This window comes from Salvelinus fontinalis, chromosome 40 (assembly GCF_029448725.1).
Source record: "Salvelinus fontinalis isolate EN_2023a chromosome 40, ASM2944872v1, whole genome shotgun sequence".
NCBI lineage: Eukaryota > Metazoa > Chordata > Actinopteri > Salmoniformes > Salmonidae > Salvelinus > Salvelinus fontinalis.
In genome coordinates, this window is record NC_074704.1 from 773,003 (window position 1) to 794,043 (window position 21,041).

Sequence of the window (21,041 nt, forward strand, 5' to 3'; positions counted from 1 at the left end):
GGGCCGGTCAAGTGGATTTTACCCAGTCCTATGTGGTAATTTCCCACTTCCCACTTGGATACGAACGCATCAATAGTGTAAGCAATTCAGGGTTTATATCGGCCTACAATGATCTGCCCCGGGAGGAGTTTGCACATGGTGATCTGCCCCGGGAGGAGTTTGCACCTGGCTCATGCCGGTGCCGCTAAAAAGGTGAAGTCGGTTCAAAACAAGGAGTAATGATTTAGGATAGTTTCATATGCGTGTCATAGGCCCAACTGTTCGGTCTTCATACAATCCCCATTATGTGCTTTAGCTGCCTTGCCAATATTGGAAAACATTTGATCGAAAAGACATGTATGATCCTGAACGATAAAGACATGTATGATCCTGAACGATAAAGACATGTGTGATCCTGAACGATAAAGACATGTATGATCCTGAACGATGCACCATGCCGCCTTGTTGACTATTATGACCGGGCAGCGCAGATTACTGTTCCATTTGAGAAGGCGCTCCTCCCTACCGGTTTTGCCCGTTCACGTGCACCCCGGTTCAGCCTAATCGAACGCCTTCAATATCCAGCAGGTGTGCGCACTTAGTAACCAGAAAACAAATCCGGAACTAGCCGCGCACCTGCAGGATATTTAAGAGGACGTGACCGAGTCGTCTCATTTCAAAATCGATATACAAATCGCGGTGGTGAGTATACATAGACCACAGGTGTTATGGCATTTTGTGGTGCAATCATTATTCCCATAACAGGGCGGCGATTAACTTCTAATAAATGAACGCCTAACATTTTTTACATTCATCTGATCTTTTACAGGCTATACCAAATGCACTCTAAATGGGTTTAGTAACATAGTAGACTATGCACACTAGACTAACATTGATTTTGTTAGTCACTCTCACTCATCATTAAAATGGCATAGTCATGGGGGAATATCTAGAATTGATGGAAATAAAAGTGCATTTGGCCACTTTTTTCTGCCCATTGGCAAAATTGGTATAATTGCATGAAATGGATCATACAATTGTTCAGTTCTTTGCCCAATGGTAGAATGACAGGAAATGAACTTGCAGTAGGCAGGTCTTCCATGTAGGAATACTGGGTCATAACGGTGCTTTATTCTTCTCCTTTAGTCATGGTTCTTCCTGGGCTTCAGGTTTGGAGATGGATACTCTTTGCCTGCATTCACTGGCTTTGTGTCTGTCAAGAGACTCTAAGACCGTAAGTCAATCTGCACTCACAAGTTAGAATTTAATGATCAGACTTGCTTCTCTCGTCTGGGTTTAATGTTCTCTGTCAGAGCAGATTTAGAGCAATTTTTAATCTACCCTTTCTGCAGATCTTTATCCCCCTGTGTATTTCACCTGGCTTTGTGTTTGGAGGTATCCTGTCATTGGGTAGTGATTTTCCTGTTGCCGGGTGTTTTCTCTGTAGGGTTTACATGGTAGCCATTCCTGCAGTGATCCAGGCAGGCTCAGAGGCCAAGCTTTGTGCCAGCCTTCTGCAGCCCAACGAGACCCTGGTCATGACCGTATCTCTGATGGCCGACGGGCAGAACAAGAGACTTCTCCACCAGAGTTCTGACCAAGAGTTTCACCGCTGTTTCCAGTTTCAGGTCAGCCCAGCACTGGTGGACATCTAGAGCCATTCCAATAAGACTGTACTGCTCAGCTGTGATGCATCGCTTAGGTTCTTTGTGCAATGCCAGTTTATTTTATGGGAAATGTCAGTGGTGGCCTACCAGAACTTTTCTGTGATTCAGGCTCCAATTTGTACCAGGTTTTGATTGAATGCTTGTGTATACTATCGAGACAATTTATATTTTTGCGACGTGCATAATGTGATCCCTGCAGGAGTTAAACGCTCTACCTTGAAGTTGCTAGTGGCACGCTCTTACCAGCTGGGCCACACGGCACCACATTTTTAATGTCCTATGTTATCGGTCCGTTAGTTCACCGGTGTTGCCCTGTTTCCGTCCCTGACAGGCCCCTCACGTGAAGAGCGACAAAGTGCAGAACTTTAAGGTGGAGGTTCGAGGGGAAACATTTCTATCCACAGAGGAGAGAAGGGTCATGATCAAACCCTACAGCCCCATGACGTTCATCCAAACGGACAAACCAATCTACAACCCAGGACAAACGGGTAATGTTACAGCCGGTAGTCTGGTTGCTAAGAAACAGGACAATTAGGTGTTGGCGTGTTCTGTAATGGTTTACTCCGGCGCTTTGACCTTTTTGGACCCCTGACCCCATTTTGATATCAACAGTTTTCCACGACCCCACCATGTTCCCTTTGTTTATTTGAGGCTGTAACCGTATTACAATGAAGTACTGAAATCTGAAGGAAGATTTGTGAAATGCATCAGGCAATAATTGTGTAGAAAAGAACACTATCATTGCTGGCAATGCTCTTCCCCAGTCTGTTCTAACGAGTCATGCGTGGCTTATGAGGATTGTAGAGGGAAACGGTAGAAATACCGGGTGAAAGATTACTGGAATCAGGATGGGAATCTGGGAACCTTGGGATTATGAGGAAGTTGTCTGAAATGATGCTTCTTATTGTTCGTCTTGTCATTGGCTTTTTACAGTGCATTTTAGAGTCGTCACCTTGGATACCCATTTTAGCCCCGTCAATCAGCTGGTGAGTTGAAAATATACGATTGACAATAGTATTTTAGTTCAGTCTCTACTATTTCAAACCAAGATGCAGAAGTGTCACAATACTGTGATGGACATAGCAGTCTGGTATTATGTACAGCACTCAACCAGCCAGGACATGGGGCTTCCATTCATATAGGTCAGATTGGAATGAATGGGATCATCTCCTCCTGAGATTGAATTGCAAATGCTACATGTGATGTTTATGTTAAGCGACCAAGCCAATCACCTGTCTAGTTCCTATAGTTGTAGACAGCTATGCGCCTCTGTTTTGGCATTGGTTTCATTAACAACTCCATCTCTTGTCTTTGCCCTTCACAGTACAACATTGTGGAACTTGAGGTAAGATCCTTGTTAGTGTAAAGACTGCAGCATTATGACTCCCCCAGCTAGCTAGGTCCTCATATCCACCTACTGTAGGAGTTAGCTAAATACTTCCTATCAGCATTGTGATCTGGGCCCCCTTCAGTAGATGAATGTTGCAGATAGAACTGACTCCTTGTCCTGTATACTGTTGTGAACTTTCCACATCGTTGTGTCCTGCTGAACATTCCCCTTCCTATGACCCAACAGGATGTTAATCACAACCGGATTGGACAGTGGGTCAACACTACATCCAGTGGCAGCATTCTGCAGCTTTCTCACCCCCTGAACTCTGAAGCACCTGTAGGATCCTATACCATTGTAGTGTGGATTGGTGAAGAGAAAATCTACCACAACTTCAAGGTAGAACAGTATGGTAGGTGGAGTTTCTCTTTCATGCTTGGTAATGTTGAATCAATGCATCACAACCCTGGAACATTCTGGAGTTGACTGCTGTTCTTTTTATCTGTAGTTTTGCCCAAGTTTGAGATCCAAATGAACCTCACGGACAAGATCAGCGTTGTTCAGGAAGAGTATGAAGTGAAAGTGTGTGCAAAGTGAGTAAACACTATTGGTGAATTGCAATGTAGTGGAGTTACACATGTCATTAATAATGTCATTACGCTGAGGCAGACCTGGGTTGAAATACTATTGGAAGTATTTCATTTACCTTCACAGTTCAAATTAAGGATTTGGATCTTTGTAAATGACATTTTATTGGTTACAACACGTGTTTAGTACATGTTGCGGGTGCAGCAATATGTAACAATTTCACAAATGCCTAATACACACACCTAAGGAATAGATGGTCAATGTCAGAGGTATAGAATACAGTATATACATACGAGATGAGTAATGCAAGGTATGTAAGCATTATTAGTGACTAGTATTTCAAGTCTGTAGGCAGCAGCCTGTGCTAGTACTGTAGCTTAATTTGATAATACACTTGGAAATTGTTATGCATTTGAGGATTCTCAAATACACTTATTTAAATATAAAATCCTTAAATATGCATGTGGTCTACATTAATGACATTCTACTGCTCAATGTCTTAAAATACTGCTACAATCCCTGAGATTATGTACGGTGGCATTTTACATGAGCAGCTGGTTCTTCGGTCATAAAGCGTCTCAGATTAGGATTGCTGTTCTAGGATCAGGTCCCACCCTGACATGTGACCTTGTTCATTATGATCTGTAGTTAAAACTGATCCCGTTCTGAGGCTCTATGAATACAGGTCCAGATTCATTGACCGTGTTAAATGCGCTACTTCAAGCCTGCAGGAATGCACAAGCCTTTAGGGCTCATGTTTTTAACATGATAACTGGATGTAGGAAGTTGACACGTGTCTTGTTGTGAATTGAAATCAGATACACGTATGGGCAGCCTGTACCTGGTAAAGCAGGGGTCAAGTTGTGCCGACCCTTGGTGGACAATGCAGTGATACCAATAACAATCGATGAGCGAAATCCACAAGGAGTTCCTGATTACACACCTCCATGCCACAAAGAGTCAATAGAGGTTTGTATGCCTTCCTAAAACTAGTAGTGCTGTTTTTACCAACATATTACATTTTGAATGGGATTTAAATCTGTTTTTGTGTGGTTCTGCTTGCTTTTCCTAGATGGACCATACTGGCTGTGCTTCTTATGTCTTCAACATGGCCATTTTCACAAAGAATGCAGGAGAGAAATTGCTGGGAGACGTGTATAGTTTCCATGCAGAAGTACAGGAGGAGGGGACAGGCAAGTCCTTTATGAGATGCATCATGTCGTTTCCTCAATACAAACCCTTCATTTCACTTCAGCTGATGGCGACGTAACTATTGCCTGTTTCATTAGATCAGGGTTTCCCTAACTGTCCTGGGGTTCCCCCTGGGTTTTGGTTTCTGCCCGAGCGCTACACAGCTGACTGAAATAACCGTCTCATAGTGTAGTTTTGATTAGAATCAGCTGTAGTGCAATAAACTACAAGGTGCACCCAGGGGGGGGGGGGGTCCAGGACTGAGTTTGGGTTCCTCTGCGTTGGCTCAACGTTGGGAAGAAAGAGCTTTATGCCCGTTGGTGCTGCAGCAGGGTTTTATATAATGCTGTTTATTATTCTGAAGCTGCAGTTCAGTTTCTGCATGGTGTTGGTACTGGTAATTGTGAAATATACCATCCTGTTTTCATTTGACAGGTATTACACTGTCAGAGGAAAAACGCATAGAGCTCTCCTATGTGATTGGAAAATTCACATTTGTTGACACGCCCCAAATCTATGAGCATGGATCAATTATTGAAGGCAAGGTAAGTCCAAATGGTGTTCCTGTTGAATTGTGGATGCTAGTTTGTCCTGCTTCCTGAACTAGCAGTATGTGGTAGGTAATGATGACGTATGTAGTGTCACTTCATTCATACAACACCCCCCCCCTTTTCCTCAGATAAATGCTGTTCGCTTTAACAACACACCCATCTCTGACATGTTAGTCTACCTGTTTGAGGAGAAAGGCTGGTCCTCATATCTACGACTACAGAACCTAACCACGGACAGTCGTGGTATTGCCAGGTTCTCCCTCAACACAACCAGTCTGCCCAAAGAGAATATTAACTTGGTAGTAAGTATGATTCCTTCTAGGTTTGACAGACTTTATACTCCATGCCAGTGTCCCCCTCCACTGTCCTGGAGACCGTAAGGGGTGCATGTTTAGTTTCTTGCCCACACAGATGAAGTCAAATAATGAACTCTTCCTCAAGATTTGATTATTTGAATCGGACCGCTTGGGGTCCCCAGGACAGTAGGGGAAACGCTGCCCTAAGGTCATGACCCTAACATGCTATGACCAGGATGGGCTAGGTGGAAGTAAGTTGGATCTGTTACCATATTGCTTCCTGTAATCCTCTCAGATCCCCACTGTATATAGGACAGGGTCTAGGGGTTGATTTAGGATTGGGCCTTTAGTTAGACTCTCCCTTTTGTTCCTTTCCAGGTGAGCGACACCCCACAAGCAGAGTTCCCAGGATACAGGGTCCCCTATTTCAACAGAGGGCAACACCTACTCTCACTGATCCAGCCCGCTGCCCCTGACAGTAAACCGTCCAGCTCCCTGGCTATTCAGAAGGTGGAGAAACCACTGGCATGTGTGCAGGCGGTGTCAATCACCATCCGCTATGCCATCGTAGGGGAGACTGTCCCAAAGGGCTCTGTGACTGTCCTCTACCTGGTGAGTAGAACCAGGAACAACCTGCAAACCCACGGTGCCTCTCAAACGGCACCATATTTCCTAGTTGCGCTCCTTTAGGCCAGGATCATTTCAGACATTGCCCCTGCCACACTTTCAAAGGATGTTCCTATACTACACCAATACTCCTAATCAACCACTGTAACCCAACCCAGCTCATGTTGCAAATTTGTAACCTATATAAAATGGATGATGACATCCACAAATGAATACATACAAAACGTATCATACTAATTGGAGTGAGTCCAGGTCTACCCCATGAGTCCAGGTTGCAACGTCTCCTCTCTGTTGCTGAGAACTGTTCCCTTTCCCTCCAGGCCTTATCCAGAGGGGTCATAGTTCAGCATGGACACATCAATGTTACTGTGCAGCAGGACAGTCCTGGTGAGTGAGTTTCATGATGTGATTCTGAACGTTCTGGAAGGTGCTCGATGACAGTGACCTGCTCTTGCGTTGCAGTAGCTGAGGGTGACGTCACCTTGACGTTGGCAGTGGTTCCAGAGATGGCGCCGGTGGTTCAGCTCCTGGTGTACAGTATGCTACCCAGTGAGACTGTCATCGCCCACAGCATGAACTTCCCCACTGAGAAATGCTTCAGGAACAAGGTGTGTGCAGGAGTCTCATATCCCCAGTGACTGTTATTTTCTGAAAGGTGTCCAGTATTTCCAGACTGTATCATACCTGGAGTAATGGTATCTGATGTGTGTGCCAGGTGTTGGTGGAGTTCTCTCCCTCCAACGCAGTCCCAGGGGAGGAGAACACCCTGCATCTCTCGGCCCAGCCCGGTTCCCTCTGTGGCCTCGGTGCTGTGGACCGGAGTGTTGGCATCATGGAGCCAGGGAAGAGACTGGATGCTGACAAGGTAACGGAGCTCACTGAAGTGAACTACAGAGGTACCACCATACCTACTGTTTTGGTGGTGCTGGGAATACAACCAGTGACTACAGCAGACATGGAGTGGATCTGTTCACTGGTCATTTGGGGAGCTTTTATCAAATGTGATGGGACTCATTCTCTGGCCTGAGGCCCACTTTCTATTGACTCTCAGTAACTGGAAAGCACCTCCTTATTGATGTTCTGGGTTGATGGGACAACGTTCTAAACGTTTAGCAATGGAAAACAAAATGGAGTTTTTCCCCAAGTAGTCGTTTCAGTCTGTTCTGTTTGGTCCCCAATGAACAAGGTAATTTCACACCTCCCCGTTGTCCCTTTCCAGATATTTGATTTGTTACCGGTCAAGGAGACGACCTATATTCCCTACGAGCTTGAAGATCCAGTAGCATGTTTACGTGTTAGACCAAGGAGATTCATAATACCACACCCATATGGACCGTCTGAGATGACAAATGATCCTTATGCAGTTTTTCAGGTAAATATTTCTGCCCTGTTTTCTCAACTTGAAGCCTCTTTTCTTTCTGGGAAGAATCAGTCCCCATTCTGTTACAATGTGTTCATCTTACACTGTTAAACTGAATAGAATTTATTAATAAATTGTTTCTGCTCTTTCTAGACGCTGGGACTGAAGCTAGCGACTAACCTGGATATAAGAGTACCTTCCTGCCTCAGTTACCAGGGGAACCAGTACTATCGCTCCTATGGTGAGATGTCCTTACCAACCCTTATTCTCATTGCCAAGTCTAATGAATCTTGGGTTATGGATGACCTTTTTGTTAGAATAAGCACAGCATTCAGTCCATTTTAACTTGACAATAATGGCCATGTTTTGTGTTAGTAGCTTACAGCCATATGGCTAGGCCTGGATCAGCAGGTCCTAGACTTGAAATGGCTGTGGCTGGTGGACTTGCCGCTCCACCTCCGCCACCCATACAGACGGTCCGTACATTCTTCCCTGAGACATGGATTTGGGACCTTGTGGAAGTTGGGTAAGTGCTCTGCACAGTGAGGCTGACCTCTGGTGAAAGCCCTCTTAGCTCTTGCCTCATATCCAAACAGTAGTGGTGTAGATTAGGACCCTGAACCTCTGTAAACTGTAGGCCAGCTTTCTCTTAGGAAAGACCCTTTGACCTCAATGGGTGTCCCTGGTTAGATAAAGCTTAAATGGATTTGTAACAACAAACGGTGTTGAAATTAGTCCTTCTCTATTGGACACTTGGTGGCTTTCTGTTTGAACTCTGACCTCTGTATTCCAGGGAGTCTGGATCAGCAGATGTCCCCCTGACAGTCCCAGACACCATCACCACCTGGGAGACTGAGGTCTTCTGCCTGGCCCCCAGTGGCTTCGGTCTGGCTCCTCTGGTGGAGCTCACGGTCTTCCAGCCCTTCTTCCTGGAGCTCACCCTGCCCTACTCAGTCATCCGGGGAGAGCACTTTGAGCTGAAGGCCACTGTGTTTAACTACCTCTCCAAGTGCATCGTGGTACGACACTGCACCGGGATGGTTTCTTGAGTTGTATTGTTTTTGTCGTACCGTGTTATCTTACGACGCGTTCCTCTTTGGCAGGTTTCTGTGACTCCAGCTCTTTCCTCTGACTACACTCTCACACCCTTGCGTGATGTCCGGGACTCCTCGTGCTTGTGTGCCAATGGACGAAAGACCTTCAGTTGGACAATGGCCCCCTCTGTCCTGGGTTAGTCTTCGTTCAACTGTTCAAACGGCAGAATGGATGTCAACCTGAGTTGTGTACTGTCACCGTATTGGATGGTGTGTAACCTGCGCTGTACTGTGTGTAGGGGTTTTGAACGTGTCCGTTAGTGCGGCGGCTGTCCAGTCCCACACTGCGTGTGACAACGGGGTTGCGAACGTACCGGAGAGAGGACGCGTTGACACGGTCACACGGAGCCTGCTGGTGAAGGTATGTAGTCTACTGCTGTGGGAGAACTAACGTTAGGTTGCACAGATACTGTCTAGTGTAACTGCCTCTGAAATGAATCCCTCTCTTCCTCCAGGCTGAGGGAACAGAGAAGAGCCACACCTACAACTGGTTGCTGTGTCCTACTGGTCAGTAATGAATCAACGTTGAATGTTCACGGTGGTTGACGTGATCGTCTTCATTCAACTCATCTTTGTGTCCACAGGAGAAGCTCTGACGGAGGAGGTGGAACTGCAACTCCCCCAGAACGTGGTGGATGGTTCTGCTAGGATTTCCCTCTCAGTTCTGGGTAAAATACACCCCTGTGTAGTGGTGGGAAGACAACCCTTCGCCTGTGACGCTGCTGTTTGCTGAAGAGGACAGTCTGTAACGGAAGTCCCTTGTTTCTCTGTAGGGGACATCCTGGGTCGGGCCCTCAACAACCTGGATGGACTGTTGCAGATGCCGTATGGGTGTGGGGAGCAGAACATGGCCCTGCTCTCCCCCAATATCTACATCCTGGAGTACCTGAGGAACACAAAGCAGCTCACGCCAGCCATCCTAGACAAGGCTACCAAGTTCCTCACTAGTGGTAGGAGAGTCCCTTTAAAATCTGTCTTGATTAGACACCAAATCCACAAACTGGGCTGAATTTGTCCAATTAGAGGATTTAGTTTTCCATTTTTAAAGTGTTTCTCCACGGTGTACCCTGCTGTCATGGTAACGATGGAGCTGCATAACGGATGATATCAATGTCTTAACATAACATCACTGACCCAACACATGGTTTCCTACTGAAGTCATTTGATGGTAGAATATAGACACTGTCTCATAGCACCCTATTCCTTATATAGGGCAGGACTCTCCAACCCTGTTACTGTCCTGTAGGGTTTCACTCCAACCCTAATCTAGCTCCCCTTCTAATAATTAGCTGGCTGAATGGGGTTAATTACAACTTGGTTGGAGGGTAGCTCTCCATGAACAGGGGTGGAGAGCCCTGATATATTGGGGCACAACTCTGGGAATGGAACAACCGCTTGGTCACTGTTCATGCTAAAACCCCACCGACAGGTTACCAACGGCAGCTGAACTACAAGAATGCTGATGGTGCGTACAGCACGTTTGGACAAGGCTTGGGGAACACCTGGTGAGTACTTGGCTTGTTTTTCACCTACTGGTGGCTTCAATGAAGCATTGACCAATCAAATGGCATCTCTGGCATGGAGACGATGGATTGGACAGTTGCCGTGTGATGTCATGACTTGGAGCGTGACGATATTATGTCGGGGCTTTTAAATGAATCCATTTCTTTCTTCAGGCTGACTGCTTTTGTCTTGAGATCCTTTGGCAAAGCCCAGTCTTTCATCTATGTTGACCCGGCAACGATGGAGCAATCCAAGACTTGGTTGGAACGTCAACAAGGCAAACATGGCTGTTTCAGAGCTTTAGGGAAGCTCTTGAACAACAGAATGAAGGTATTTTATATTGCTAATAAACTGGTTGTTTCGTCAGACCAGACATAGTTTGATTTCAACAGGCTAGATGCAGTTAGTGTGACATTGTTTTCTAGGGTGGAGTGACGGATGAAGTCACACTGACTGCTTACATCACTGCTTCAATGCTGGAGCTCAACATGTCCGTGTCGGTAAGTAGCTTCACTCCATGGAACCGTTTCTCACAACGTCATTACAGGCAACTCATTTAGCCTCCTGTATGACATCAGTCTTACATCAACTGTCATTTACAGCTTCTACGATGTAGTGAAGTCATTTCTCTGCAAGTAGCCTATGACATAACATAGAATGGGCGTTACGTAAGCAGATCTGAATGGTGTAGATCTGTTACTACTGATATTAGGCTCCAGCTTGAATCTCTCTAGTCTGGTCCCAGATCTGTTCGTGTTGTCTGATTTTTCAGCTTTATTTTAAGAGTCCCATCCCTCTTTAGCATGGGACCTCTGCATATACACAAATTATACCCTTTACAAATGCAACGTAATAAAATGCACAAGATTTACAAGGAAAAACAATCCCGTTCCTCAGCAAAAAGTGTTCCCTAATTAACAATTTGAACTGCCTGAGGCCCCAGAACAGCAAGTTGAATGGAACCCAGTCCAAACTGATCTGGGACCAGGCTGGCTTATCTTAATGTGCTGCTGTCATTCTGTGCTCTAGGATCCTGTTGTGGACCACAGCTTGTCTTGCCTGAAGAACTCCACCAGTGATTTGTCCAACACCTACGCTACTGCTCTGCTGGCCTACACCTTCACCCTGGCAGGTGACATGGAGACACGGGCCCGGCTTCTGCAGCACCTCGACACCATCTCATTTCAAGAGGGTGAGCTATATCCTGGTCCGAGATCTGTTAGCGCAGTCTTTCCTTGATTGAGCATGCCTGGATAATGGAGTAGTCCCAAAAGTGCAAACACTCAGACCATCTGGCGCTCCAGATAGGCCATATAAAATTATTAATTTTAAATTATTGTTAAGAAAAATAATATTGTTTGAACTTGCTCATTAAAATTGTATTTGGCAGGAAATGAATTGGGGAGGTCAGAACTTTGTATTGGGATGAATAAGCTAGTTCTTATTCTGGCGTGTGTGTGTGTGTGCTCCTCAACCCTCAGGGGGTCTCCTGCACTGGTCCCAGTCCTCCTCGGAGACCTTACCCTCCCTGGAGGTGGAGATCAGCTCCTACGTTCTGCTGGCGTCCCTCAGTGCCTCTTCTCGGTCTACCTCTGACCTGGGCTACGCCTCCCGCATCGTCAGGTGGCTGGTGAGGCAGCAGAACGCCTACGGAGGCTTCTCCTCCACCCAGGTATACTTCCCAAACATTGTAACTTTGACTTGTATCAGACCACAGGTCATGTGTTCTTCATGTCCAACCTGGTGAGGCTCACTTCCACTGGTACAGAGCCTAGAAACCATCATAATGAATGGAATTGGGATTTAGTCACTTTAGCAACTGTTCAATGTGAGGAAAATAATCAACCCTTCAAAATGGTGTCTTTAATTTTGAACTGATTGTCCTGTGGTCTGTATGTGTAGGACACCGTGGTGGCCCTCCAGGCCCTGGCTCTCTACTCCACCAGGGTGTTCAGTAGAGGAGGAGCCAGCACAGTGACGGTACGGTCTCCCAGCGGGGAACGGCGCCTCTTCCATGTCAACCAAAACAACAAGCTTCTGTACCAGGAGAGGGCGCTGCAGGACACAGAAGGGAAGTACAGCGTTGAAGTGCAGGGCAGTGCTTGTGCCTCAGTGCAGGTCAGTGAATACACATCTCTCCTCCCAGTCCTGTGGCGCAAGATGCACTGTAATACACATCACAGGGAAGATGTTTCTTCTGGCTCATAAAACGTTTGTTTTTGGACAGGATGGTTTCCCTGACTTCCTCTTCTCTATCCCAGGTGGTGCTCCGCTACAACGTCCCTACTCCTACCAGAAGCACAACGCTCAGTATCCAGGTGACTCCAGAGGTGGACTGCAAGTCTTTGAGACCCAGAGTCACGCTGAAGCTCGAGTCTCGGTAAGAATGAAGGACCTGTCTTGTATTCACCTCGTTTGCCGGTGTTATCTTGGAGCATGTCTTACAGAATGGATTTGACCCAAATGAATTAGTTTCGTTATACCTGTTTATAGGTTATTGACCTTCTAGTTGGTACCTCTGCTTGGATCAGTCAGAATGCTTAGCCGGCAGCCTGGTCTTTATGGCTAAAACAATCCAAGCAGTTGTCAATCATCTCTTTCTCAGATATCGTGGAAAGGAGCTCACCACCAATATGATTATAGTGGATTTGAAAATGCTCTCTGGGTTTTCTCCAGATCCAGACTCTTTGGGGAGGGTGAGTTGTTGTGGTGTGACCTTTATCCATGGAGGTCTTGCCTCATCTGTGTCCCTTTTTTAAGGCTCAAGGTTTTTTGTCCGTGCAATGTCAATGACTTGTCTTCACAGCTGAGGGGTTCGAGTCAAGTGGATCGTGTTGATATCAAAGATGACCATGTGTTACTGTACTTGACAGAGGTGAGGTGAAAACCATGGTTCAGTTTGAAATGTTTCACATGGCGCTCTATAATGGGCTTCATTTAAAAATAATATATTTTGCTGTATCTGTCAGCAAAGCTGAAATACAGAAACTTCTGCTTAGATCGTTTAATGACCCATATGTTTGTTTCTCTCCCAACAGCTGACATCACTATTTCCTTTCCACATCACCCTGGACATCATACAGGAGTTCCCAGTACAGAATCTAAAGCCAGCAGTTGTCAAGATCTATGACTACTACCAGCCAAGTAAGTTGATCTACTAACCCTCCCCAAAATGTTATTTTCCCCTCTTCTGAGGAACATTTGGTCAACTTGTTTTCAGTTACTGAGACTAACCTGTCTTACGGTTACAGGTGACCAGGCTGAGACAGAATATGTCTTCCCTTGCAAGTAGGGGTTCCAAGCTGGTGAGCTGCTTTAAATCTGGACTTATTGGTGATGAATTGTGTTCTAGGTGACTCGTATACTATAAATGATTTAGGGAGCCAGTCTTCCTTTAATCTAAATGCTGGTCAGTTTGTTAAAGGATTCATTAAATGTACTTGCTCCTCGACAGATGGAAGAAGATGCCATTGAGGTCACAACTGCAACCCTTGAGACGTCTTTCAAGTGCTGAAGTAAAACTATGGAACTGTAAATAAAGCTTTTCATTAGAACCCTTTTCTGGAGCATTTTGTCACTGATGAGCAGTGAGGTGAATAATGTGATGCAGTGTTGTTCATCCTGGGGTACATGAAGCAATGTGATTGGGGGTACAGTAAACAGAGCAGCTCTCTGGAGGTATAGTTTCCATATGTGCTGTTAATCAGGGTTGCCAACTGTACAAAGGTGTAAATGTTGTACACAACTTTGGGTTCTCATCTCTTTTGTTCCTCAGTCTGTGACATGGAGGCCTGGTTCTTTTAGTTCTCATCAGGGAATGGGTCAGGACATAATGCCACTAAATGACATTAATGTCTTACAAGAGCATGAGTCCTGGCTGTGATCTCCTGATGAATGGTGTGGACAAGGCAAGATGTGGTGGTAAACACCTCACAAATCAATGAGATTAACAGAACAATTGATGACCCAACAGATACTATAGAGCCCTACTGACAACACGACTCACTAAATTCTATGAAAGAAACGTATGCAAACATGCTGTGAAAACAGTACTTTTTTAAAAAGCAGTGGTTATGGCCTGACAATGGGAAAGAAAGGAGGTGTTCTGGGTTGTCAAACTAAGCCATCGCTCTACTTTAGATGGCGGTACAATACCAGATGTTTTGGTTCAGAAGATTTAACGAGCCCTCTTGATTGGACAGTACGCAACAATAGATCTGCCAGGCAGTGGTCACCAAACCACCCTGTAGTCTCCTGGGGGAACTCAATCACTTGTGGCACTGAGCTTTACTCACATTGTTAATTCCAAATGGACCTCTGACCCCGACACGTCTTAGTCACTCTGGTATATCTGCAAGGATTATCAGTGGTATTGTAGGTAGTCTAGTGGTTAGGGTGTTGGGCCAGTAACAAAGGTTGCTAGATCGAATCCCTGAGCTGACAAGAATCTGTCGTTCTGCCCCTGAGCAAGGCAGTTAACCCACTGTTCCTAGGCTGTCATTGTAAATAAGAATTTGTTCTTAACTGACTTGCCTAGTTAAAGGATAAATTAACAAAATTGTCAGGTCGCTTTTGTTTTGGGATTAACATTATTGTATGGGACAATATACATGTTTGAGATCATTTGAAAAATAATTTTATTGAACATTTATTGGTGTCTTTTTAATGTAATGATTAAAAGGTTATTTGTTTTGGGTGTTGTGAGAAATTCTAGCAAAATAAATAGTGCACAGAAATTCTGTCAAATGGTCTCCCTGCTAAGGAAGTTAATACCACTGGGCTAGTAGGAGTTACCACCATATCTCACATCAGTCAAGGGAAGTGACACGTGTACACTTTGGGAGGAAGGAGAGAGAATTGGGACAAGGTCCCTATATCTCTATAGGGATTCTACCCCCTTCTGTCGTATCATGTAGAGAAGGTTTTGGCTTTGGACTTCCTCTTTCTGGGCAGCAGAGGCGAGAGGGTAGTAGCCAGAGGTTCCTCTTTGACAGGTGTGGCTGAGGGGGGTGGTAACCCCAAACCAAGCTCCAGCTTAACCCTGGAGGTCTTGGGAGTGTGGTGAGCGAGGTGACCCAGCTGTAGGCCTCTTGGCTTGATGGGCGGAGGGGCAGCTGTGCTGGTTCAGACACACAGAGCAGAGAGGATTGACAGGTAGACACACCTGTTGACCAAACCCCACCAGCAACCAGTTGATCTCACTCCATAGATCCCTGTGTCGGGGAAGAGAGAGGAAGATCATCAATCACCATCCCCGTCTTCATCAAATCATGTCGGACAGAAATCACAAGGCCAAATGTTTCCCTTACCTGCTGTAAGGGATCTGATTGGTCAGTGACTGGTTAACGAGTGACCTGATGGGTCAGAGGTACAGGAAGTGGTGTCACCTTGGTAACCAGTCTTCCAGGGCCTTGCGTGTCTCCTCTGGGTTCTTGGTCCCACCTCTCGTCCATCCCAGCCGGTTGGAGATACGGTGGACGTGCGTGTCCACGCCTACACACACACAATAAAAACAACAAAAATCCCATTATAAAGACGCCCACTATATAATCCAATAGAACTGCCACTCTGCACTTGATCAGACCACACCACATAACATGCAGACTAGAGTATGGGATTTGTAGTTCTATATGTGAGCCATACCTACCTATGCCAGAGACCTGGTGCCAGGTGAGCCATCTTGGGTCCTACTCCAGGTAGTCGTACCAGGCCCTCCACTGTGTTAGGGATGTACCCCTCTAAACTCCCTCTGGAGCATCACTGACGTCTGCTTCAGGTACTTCACCTTGGTCTGGAGGAGGGGGGGTAGGAGAGAAGACATGTCAAGGTTTTATTCATAAGTATTCACACCCCTTGACTTTTTTCCACATGGTACAGCCTGAATTTAAAATGGATTACACTGAGATTTGTTTGGTCACTGGCCTACCCACAATACCCCATAATGTCAAAGTGGAATTGTTTTTTATTTATGTATTTTTTTACAAATAAAACGCTGAAATGTCTTGTCAATAAGTATTCAACCTCTTTGTTATGGCAAGCCTAAATAAATGTGCTGAACAAGTCACATAAGTTGCATGTACTCACTGTGTGCAGTAATGACTACCTCATCTCTGTACCCCACACATAGAATTATCTGTAAATTCCCTCAGTCGAGCAGTGAATTTCAAACACAGATTCAACCACAAAAACTAGGGAGGTTTTCCAATGCCTCACAAAGTAGAGCAGATGGGTTGGTAGATGGGTAAAAATAAAAAGCAGATATTGAATATCTCTTTCAACATGGTGAAGTTATGAATGACACTTTGGATGGTGTGTCGATACACCCAGTCACTACAAAGGTACAGGCGTCCTCAGTTGCCAGAGAGGAAGGAAGCTGCTCAGGGATTTTACCATGAGGCCAATGGTGACTTTAAAACAGTTACAGAGTTTAACGGCTGTGATAGGAGGGGATTCAATGATCTGTCCTGCGTTACCCCGGTGGAAGGAGTGTCCGGGATGCCTCTGGAGCCTGAGCCAGGTGCCCCTTTCAAAGCCGGCTCAAAACAAAGTGATGTAGGCAAATCAAATCAAATTTTATTTGTCACATGCGCCGAATACAACAAGTGTAGACTTTATCGTGAAATGCTGACTTACAAGCCCTTAACCAACAGTACAGTTCAAGAAGAAGAAAATATTGACCAAGTAGACTAAAAATAAAAAGTAACACAATAAGAATAACAATAACGAGGCTATATACGGGGGGCACCGGTACCGAGTCCACAGGCTAGTTGAGGTAATCATCATGTAGGTGGGGGCGAAGTGACTACGCATAGGTAACAAACAAACAGCGAGTTGCAGCAGTGTACAAAAGCACGCGGAGTAATGATTTAGGAGTTTTCATATACATAGGCCTAAAAGTGTTTGGTCTTGATAAAACCCCCATATGTGCTTCAGCTGCCTTCCCAATGTTTGAAAATGCAAACATTTGACGGATAGAAAACATGTTGTAGACCTATGTTCCTGAATTACTGTACGCACCATGCTGCCTTGTTGACAATATGATCGAGCATTTGAAATGACCGTTCAGTCTAATCGAACTCCCTGAATTTCCAGCAGGTGCGAGCGCTTAGTAATTAGAAAAAAGTCCGCAACTAAGGATATTTATAGGGACATGACCGACGGGGGAGATTTACGTTCGACTGAGTCCACAAACAACCCGCTGCGGTGAGTATGCCTAGGTCACAGGTGCTATAGCAACTTGTGTTGCAATCATATACCCAAAACAACAGTTAAAAAAAAAAAAAACTTGCATCTGGTCTTAGCAACAGAATACTTTCTCCTAGTGCACGCTAGACACACTTTTGCAATCTGTGTTTGGCGCCCAGTTTGTAGCCCGATATATTGTAACTCGGTCTAGCCGTTAAACACTAACCTACATGCAATTGAGCCATTTTACCGACCTGTGTCTGCAGCCTGGTCTCATGGACTATACGTAACATAGTAAAAGTATATCTGCCAGACTGAAATCTGTATGAAATGGTAAGTTTGGTATTTTTACAGGAGACTGACAGCTACTTAAGGCAAAAACCAAAAGAGTGGAGGGCTGGGTGTAATAAAACTGACGTATAACATTTTGGGTAATAAGCAACTTCATCTACTTTGGAACTACTTAGCTAAAAGGGTTAAGGTTAGCCAACATGCTAATTAACTTTACTCCTAATGTTTAGCCTAGATAATGTTAGCTACCTAGCTCATGTTGGCCACAACAAATTGGAATTTGTAAGATGTACATCTTTAACATATCATATGAAATGGATGATGGACATCCACAAATGTAATATATCATACTAGAGTGTTTCAGTTTTGCGTACAAAATGATAGGAAATGGTCTGAGACCAGGTTGGTACCTGTTTGGTGTTGCTTCTCCCTGTCTGGTGGTATGTCAGTGGGTAGATGCTTCTGATATGGTTTGCAGTTCCCAGGAACGAATTTTAAATTAAATTGTTTGGTCTCTCACCCCCTTCCCTGTAGAATTGTATTTTATTAGCCAACCCTTAACCTAATTCTCCTGACCTGCTGTGTAAGTTCTAACCTTATAGGTGAATTCAATTGACAATCTGTATCCCATCTAGACACAACCTGTGTACAGTGCAGTAGGCAGGTCTTCCATGTAGGAATACTGGGTCATAACAGACTTGGTGGTTTATTCTTCTCCTTTAGTCATGGTTCTTCCTGGGCTTCAGGTTTGGAGATGGATACTCTTTGCCTGCATTCACTGGCTTTGTGTCTGTCAAGAGACTCCAAGACCGTAAGTCAATCTGCACTCACAAGTTAGAATTTAGTGATCAGACTTGCTTCTCTCGTCTGGGTTTAATGTTCTTTTAGAGCCATTTTTCATCTACCCTTTCTGCAGGTCTTTATCCCCCTGTGTATTTCACCTGGCTTTGTGTTTGGAGGTATCCTGTCATTGGGTAGTGATTTTCCTGTTGCCGGGTGTTTTCTCTGTAGGGTTTACATGGTAGCCATTCCTGCAGTGATCCAGGCAGGCTCAGAGGCCAAGCTTTGTGCCAGCCTTCTGCAGCCCAACGAGACCCTGGTCATGACCGTATCTCTGATGGCCGACGGGCAGAACAAGAGACTTCTCCACCAGAGTTCTGACCAAGAGTTTCACCGCTGTTTCCAGTTTCAGGTCAGCCCAGCACTGGTGGACATCTAGAGCCATTCCAATAAGACTGTACTGCTCAGCTGTGATGCATCGCTTAGGTTCTTTGTGCAATGCCAGTTTATTTTATGGGAAATGTCAGTGGTGGCCTACCAGAACTTTTCTGTGATTCAGGCTCCAATTTGTACCAGGTTTTGATTGAATGCTTGTGTATACTATCGAGACAATTTATATTTTTGCGACGTGCATAATGTGATCCCTGCAGGAGTTAAACGCTCTACCTTGAAGTTGCTAGTGGCACGCTCTTACCAGCTGGGCCACACGGCACCACATTTTTAATGTCCTATGTTATCGGTCCGTTAGTTCACCGGTGTTGCCCTGTTTCCGTCCCTGACAGGCCCCTCACGTGAAGAGCGACAAAGTGCAGAACTTTAAGGTGGAGGTTCGAGGGGAAACATTTCTATCCACAGAGGAGAGAAGGGTCATGATCAAACCCTACAGCCCCATGACGTTCATCCAAACGGACAAACCAATCTACAACCCAGGACAAACGGGTAATGTTACAGCCGGTAGTCTGGTTGCTAAGAAACAGGACAATTAGGTGTTGGCGTGTTCTGTAATGGTTTACTCCGGCGCTTTGACCTTTTTGGACCCCTGACCCCATTTTGATATCAACAGTTTTCCACGACCCCACCATGTTCCCTTTGTTTATTTGAGGCTGTAACCGTATTACAATGAAGTACTGAAATCTGAAGGAAGATTTGTGAAATGCATCAGGCAATAATTGTGTAGAAAAGAACACTATCATTGCTGGCAATGCTCTTCCCCAGTCTGTTCTAACGAGTCATGCGTGGCTTATGAGGATTGTAGAGGGAAACGGTAGAAATACCGGGTGAAAGATTACTGGAATCAGGATGGGAATCTGGGAACCTTGGGATTATGAGGAAGTTGTCTGAAATGATGCTTCTTATTGTTCGTCTTGTCATTGGCTTTTTACAGTGCATTTTAGAGTCGTCACCTTGGATACCCATTTTAGCCCCGTCAATCAGCTGGTGAGTTGAAAATATACGATTGACAATAGTATTTTAGTTCAGTCTCTACTATTTCAAACCAAGATGCAGAAGTGTCACAATACTGTGATGGACATAGCAGTCTGGTATTATGTACAGCACTCAACCAGCCAGGACATGGGGCTTCCATTCATATAGGTCAGATTGGAATGAATGGGATCATCTCTTCCTGAGATTGAATTGCAAATGCTACATGTGATGTTTATGTTAAGCGACCAAGCCAATCACCTGTCTAGTTCCTATAGTTGTAGACAGCTATGCGCCTCTGTTTTGGCATTGGTTTCATTAACAACTCCATCTCTTGTCTTTGCCCTTCACAGTACAACATTGTGGAACTTGAGGTAAGATCCTTGTTAGTGTAAAGACTGCAGCATTATGACTCCCCCAGCTAGCTAGGTCCTCATATCCACCTACTGTAGGAGTTAGCTAAATACTTCCTATCAGCATTGTGATCTGGGCCCCCTTCAGTAGATGAATGTTGCAGATAGAACTGACTCCTTGTCCTGTATACTGTTGTGAACTTTCCACATCGTTGTGTCCTGCTGAACATTCCCCTTCCTATGACCCAACAGGATGTTAATCACAACCGGATTGGACAGTGGGTCAACACTACATCCAGTGGCAGCATTCTGCAGCTTTCTCACCCCCTGAACTCTGAAGCACCTGTAGGATCCTATACCATTGTAGTGTGGATTGGTGAAGAGAAAATCTACCACAACTTCAAGGTAGAACAGTATGGTAGGTGGAGTTTCTCTTTCATGCTTGGTAATGTTGAATCAATGCATCACAACCCTGGAACATTCTGGAGTTGACTGCTGTTCTTTTTATCTGTAGTTTTGCCCAAGTTTGAGATCCAAATGAACCTCACGGACAAGATCAGCGTTGTTCAGGAAGAGTATGAAGTGAAAGTGTGTGCAAAGTGAGTAAACACTATTGGTGAATTGCAATGTAGTGGAGTTACACATGTCATTAATAATGTCATTACGCTGAGGCAGACCTGGGTTGAAATACTATTGGAAGTATTTCATTTACCTTCACAGTTCAAATTAAGGATTTGGATCTTTGTAAATGACATTTTATTGGTTACAACACGTGTTTAGTACATGTTGCGGGTGCAGCAATATGTAACAATTTCACAAATGCC

General features: G+C 45.0%; 2 protein-coding genes and 1 long non-coding RNA gene across 3 annotated transcripts; 2 read left to right on the forward strand and 1 right to left on the reverse strand.

Moving 5' to 3' along the window:
• Positions 1-603: 603 nt before the first annotated feature.
• On the forward strand, positions 604-13,990 carry LOC129839190 (alpha-2-macroglobulin-like). The gene is made up of 36 exons (XM_055906498.1): positions 604-681; positions 1,126-1,213; positions 1,427-1,607; positions 1,978-2,134; positions 2,580-2,632; positions 2,971-2,991; positions 3,223-3,388; positions 3,485-3,569; positions 4,383-4,533; positions 4,637-4,757; positions 5,191-5,300; positions 5,435-5,608; positions 5,981-6,214; positions 6,550-6,616; positions 6,692-6,837; positions 6,945-7,094; positions 7,449-7,601; positions 7,743-7,830; positions 7,965-8,115; positions 8,383-8,608; positions 8,693-8,819; positions 8,923-9,044; positions 9,139-9,190; positions 9,268-9,351; positions 9,457-9,633; positions 10,113-10,188; positions 10,360-10,516; positions 10,612-10,686; positions 11,216-11,378; positions 11,668-11,858; positions 12,089-12,304; positions 12,448-12,566; positions 12,792-12,882; positions 12,993-13,061; positions 13,225-13,330; positions 13,962-13,990. Exons 2-36 carry the CDS (start codon positions 1,128-1,130, stop codon positions 13,988-13,990), a joined length of 4,374 nt encoding a protein of 1,457 aa, XP_055762473.1. The 5' UTR covers positions 604-681; positions 1,126-1,127.
• Positions 13,991-15,284: 1,294 nt separating this feature from the next.
• On the reverse strand, positions 15,285-15,860 carry LOC129839565 (uncharacterized). Its single transcript, XR_008757046.1, has 3 exons — positions 15,834-15,860; positions 15,574-15,679; positions 15,285-15,399 (listed from the first exon to the last, which is right to left on the reverse strand). It is a non-coding gene; the product is annotated as an uncharacterized LOC129839565 (long non-coding RNA).
• Positions 15,861-17,353: 1,493 nt separating this feature from the next.
• Positions 17,354-20,820, forward strand: LOC129839191 (alpha-2-macroglobulin-like). The gene is made up of 8 exons (XM_055906499.1): positions 17,354-17,389; positions 18,386-18,473; positions 18,674-18,854; positions 19,225-19,381; positions 19,827-19,879; positions 20,218-20,238; positions 20,470-20,635; positions 20,732-20,820. The coding sequence occupies exons 2-8, from the start codon at positions 18,388-18,390 to the stop codon at positions 20,818-20,820; spliced, it is 753 nt and encodes a 250-aa protein (XP_055762474.1). The 5' UTR covers positions 17,354-17,389; positions 18,386-18,387.
• Positions 20,821-21,041: the final 221 nt, after the last annotated feature.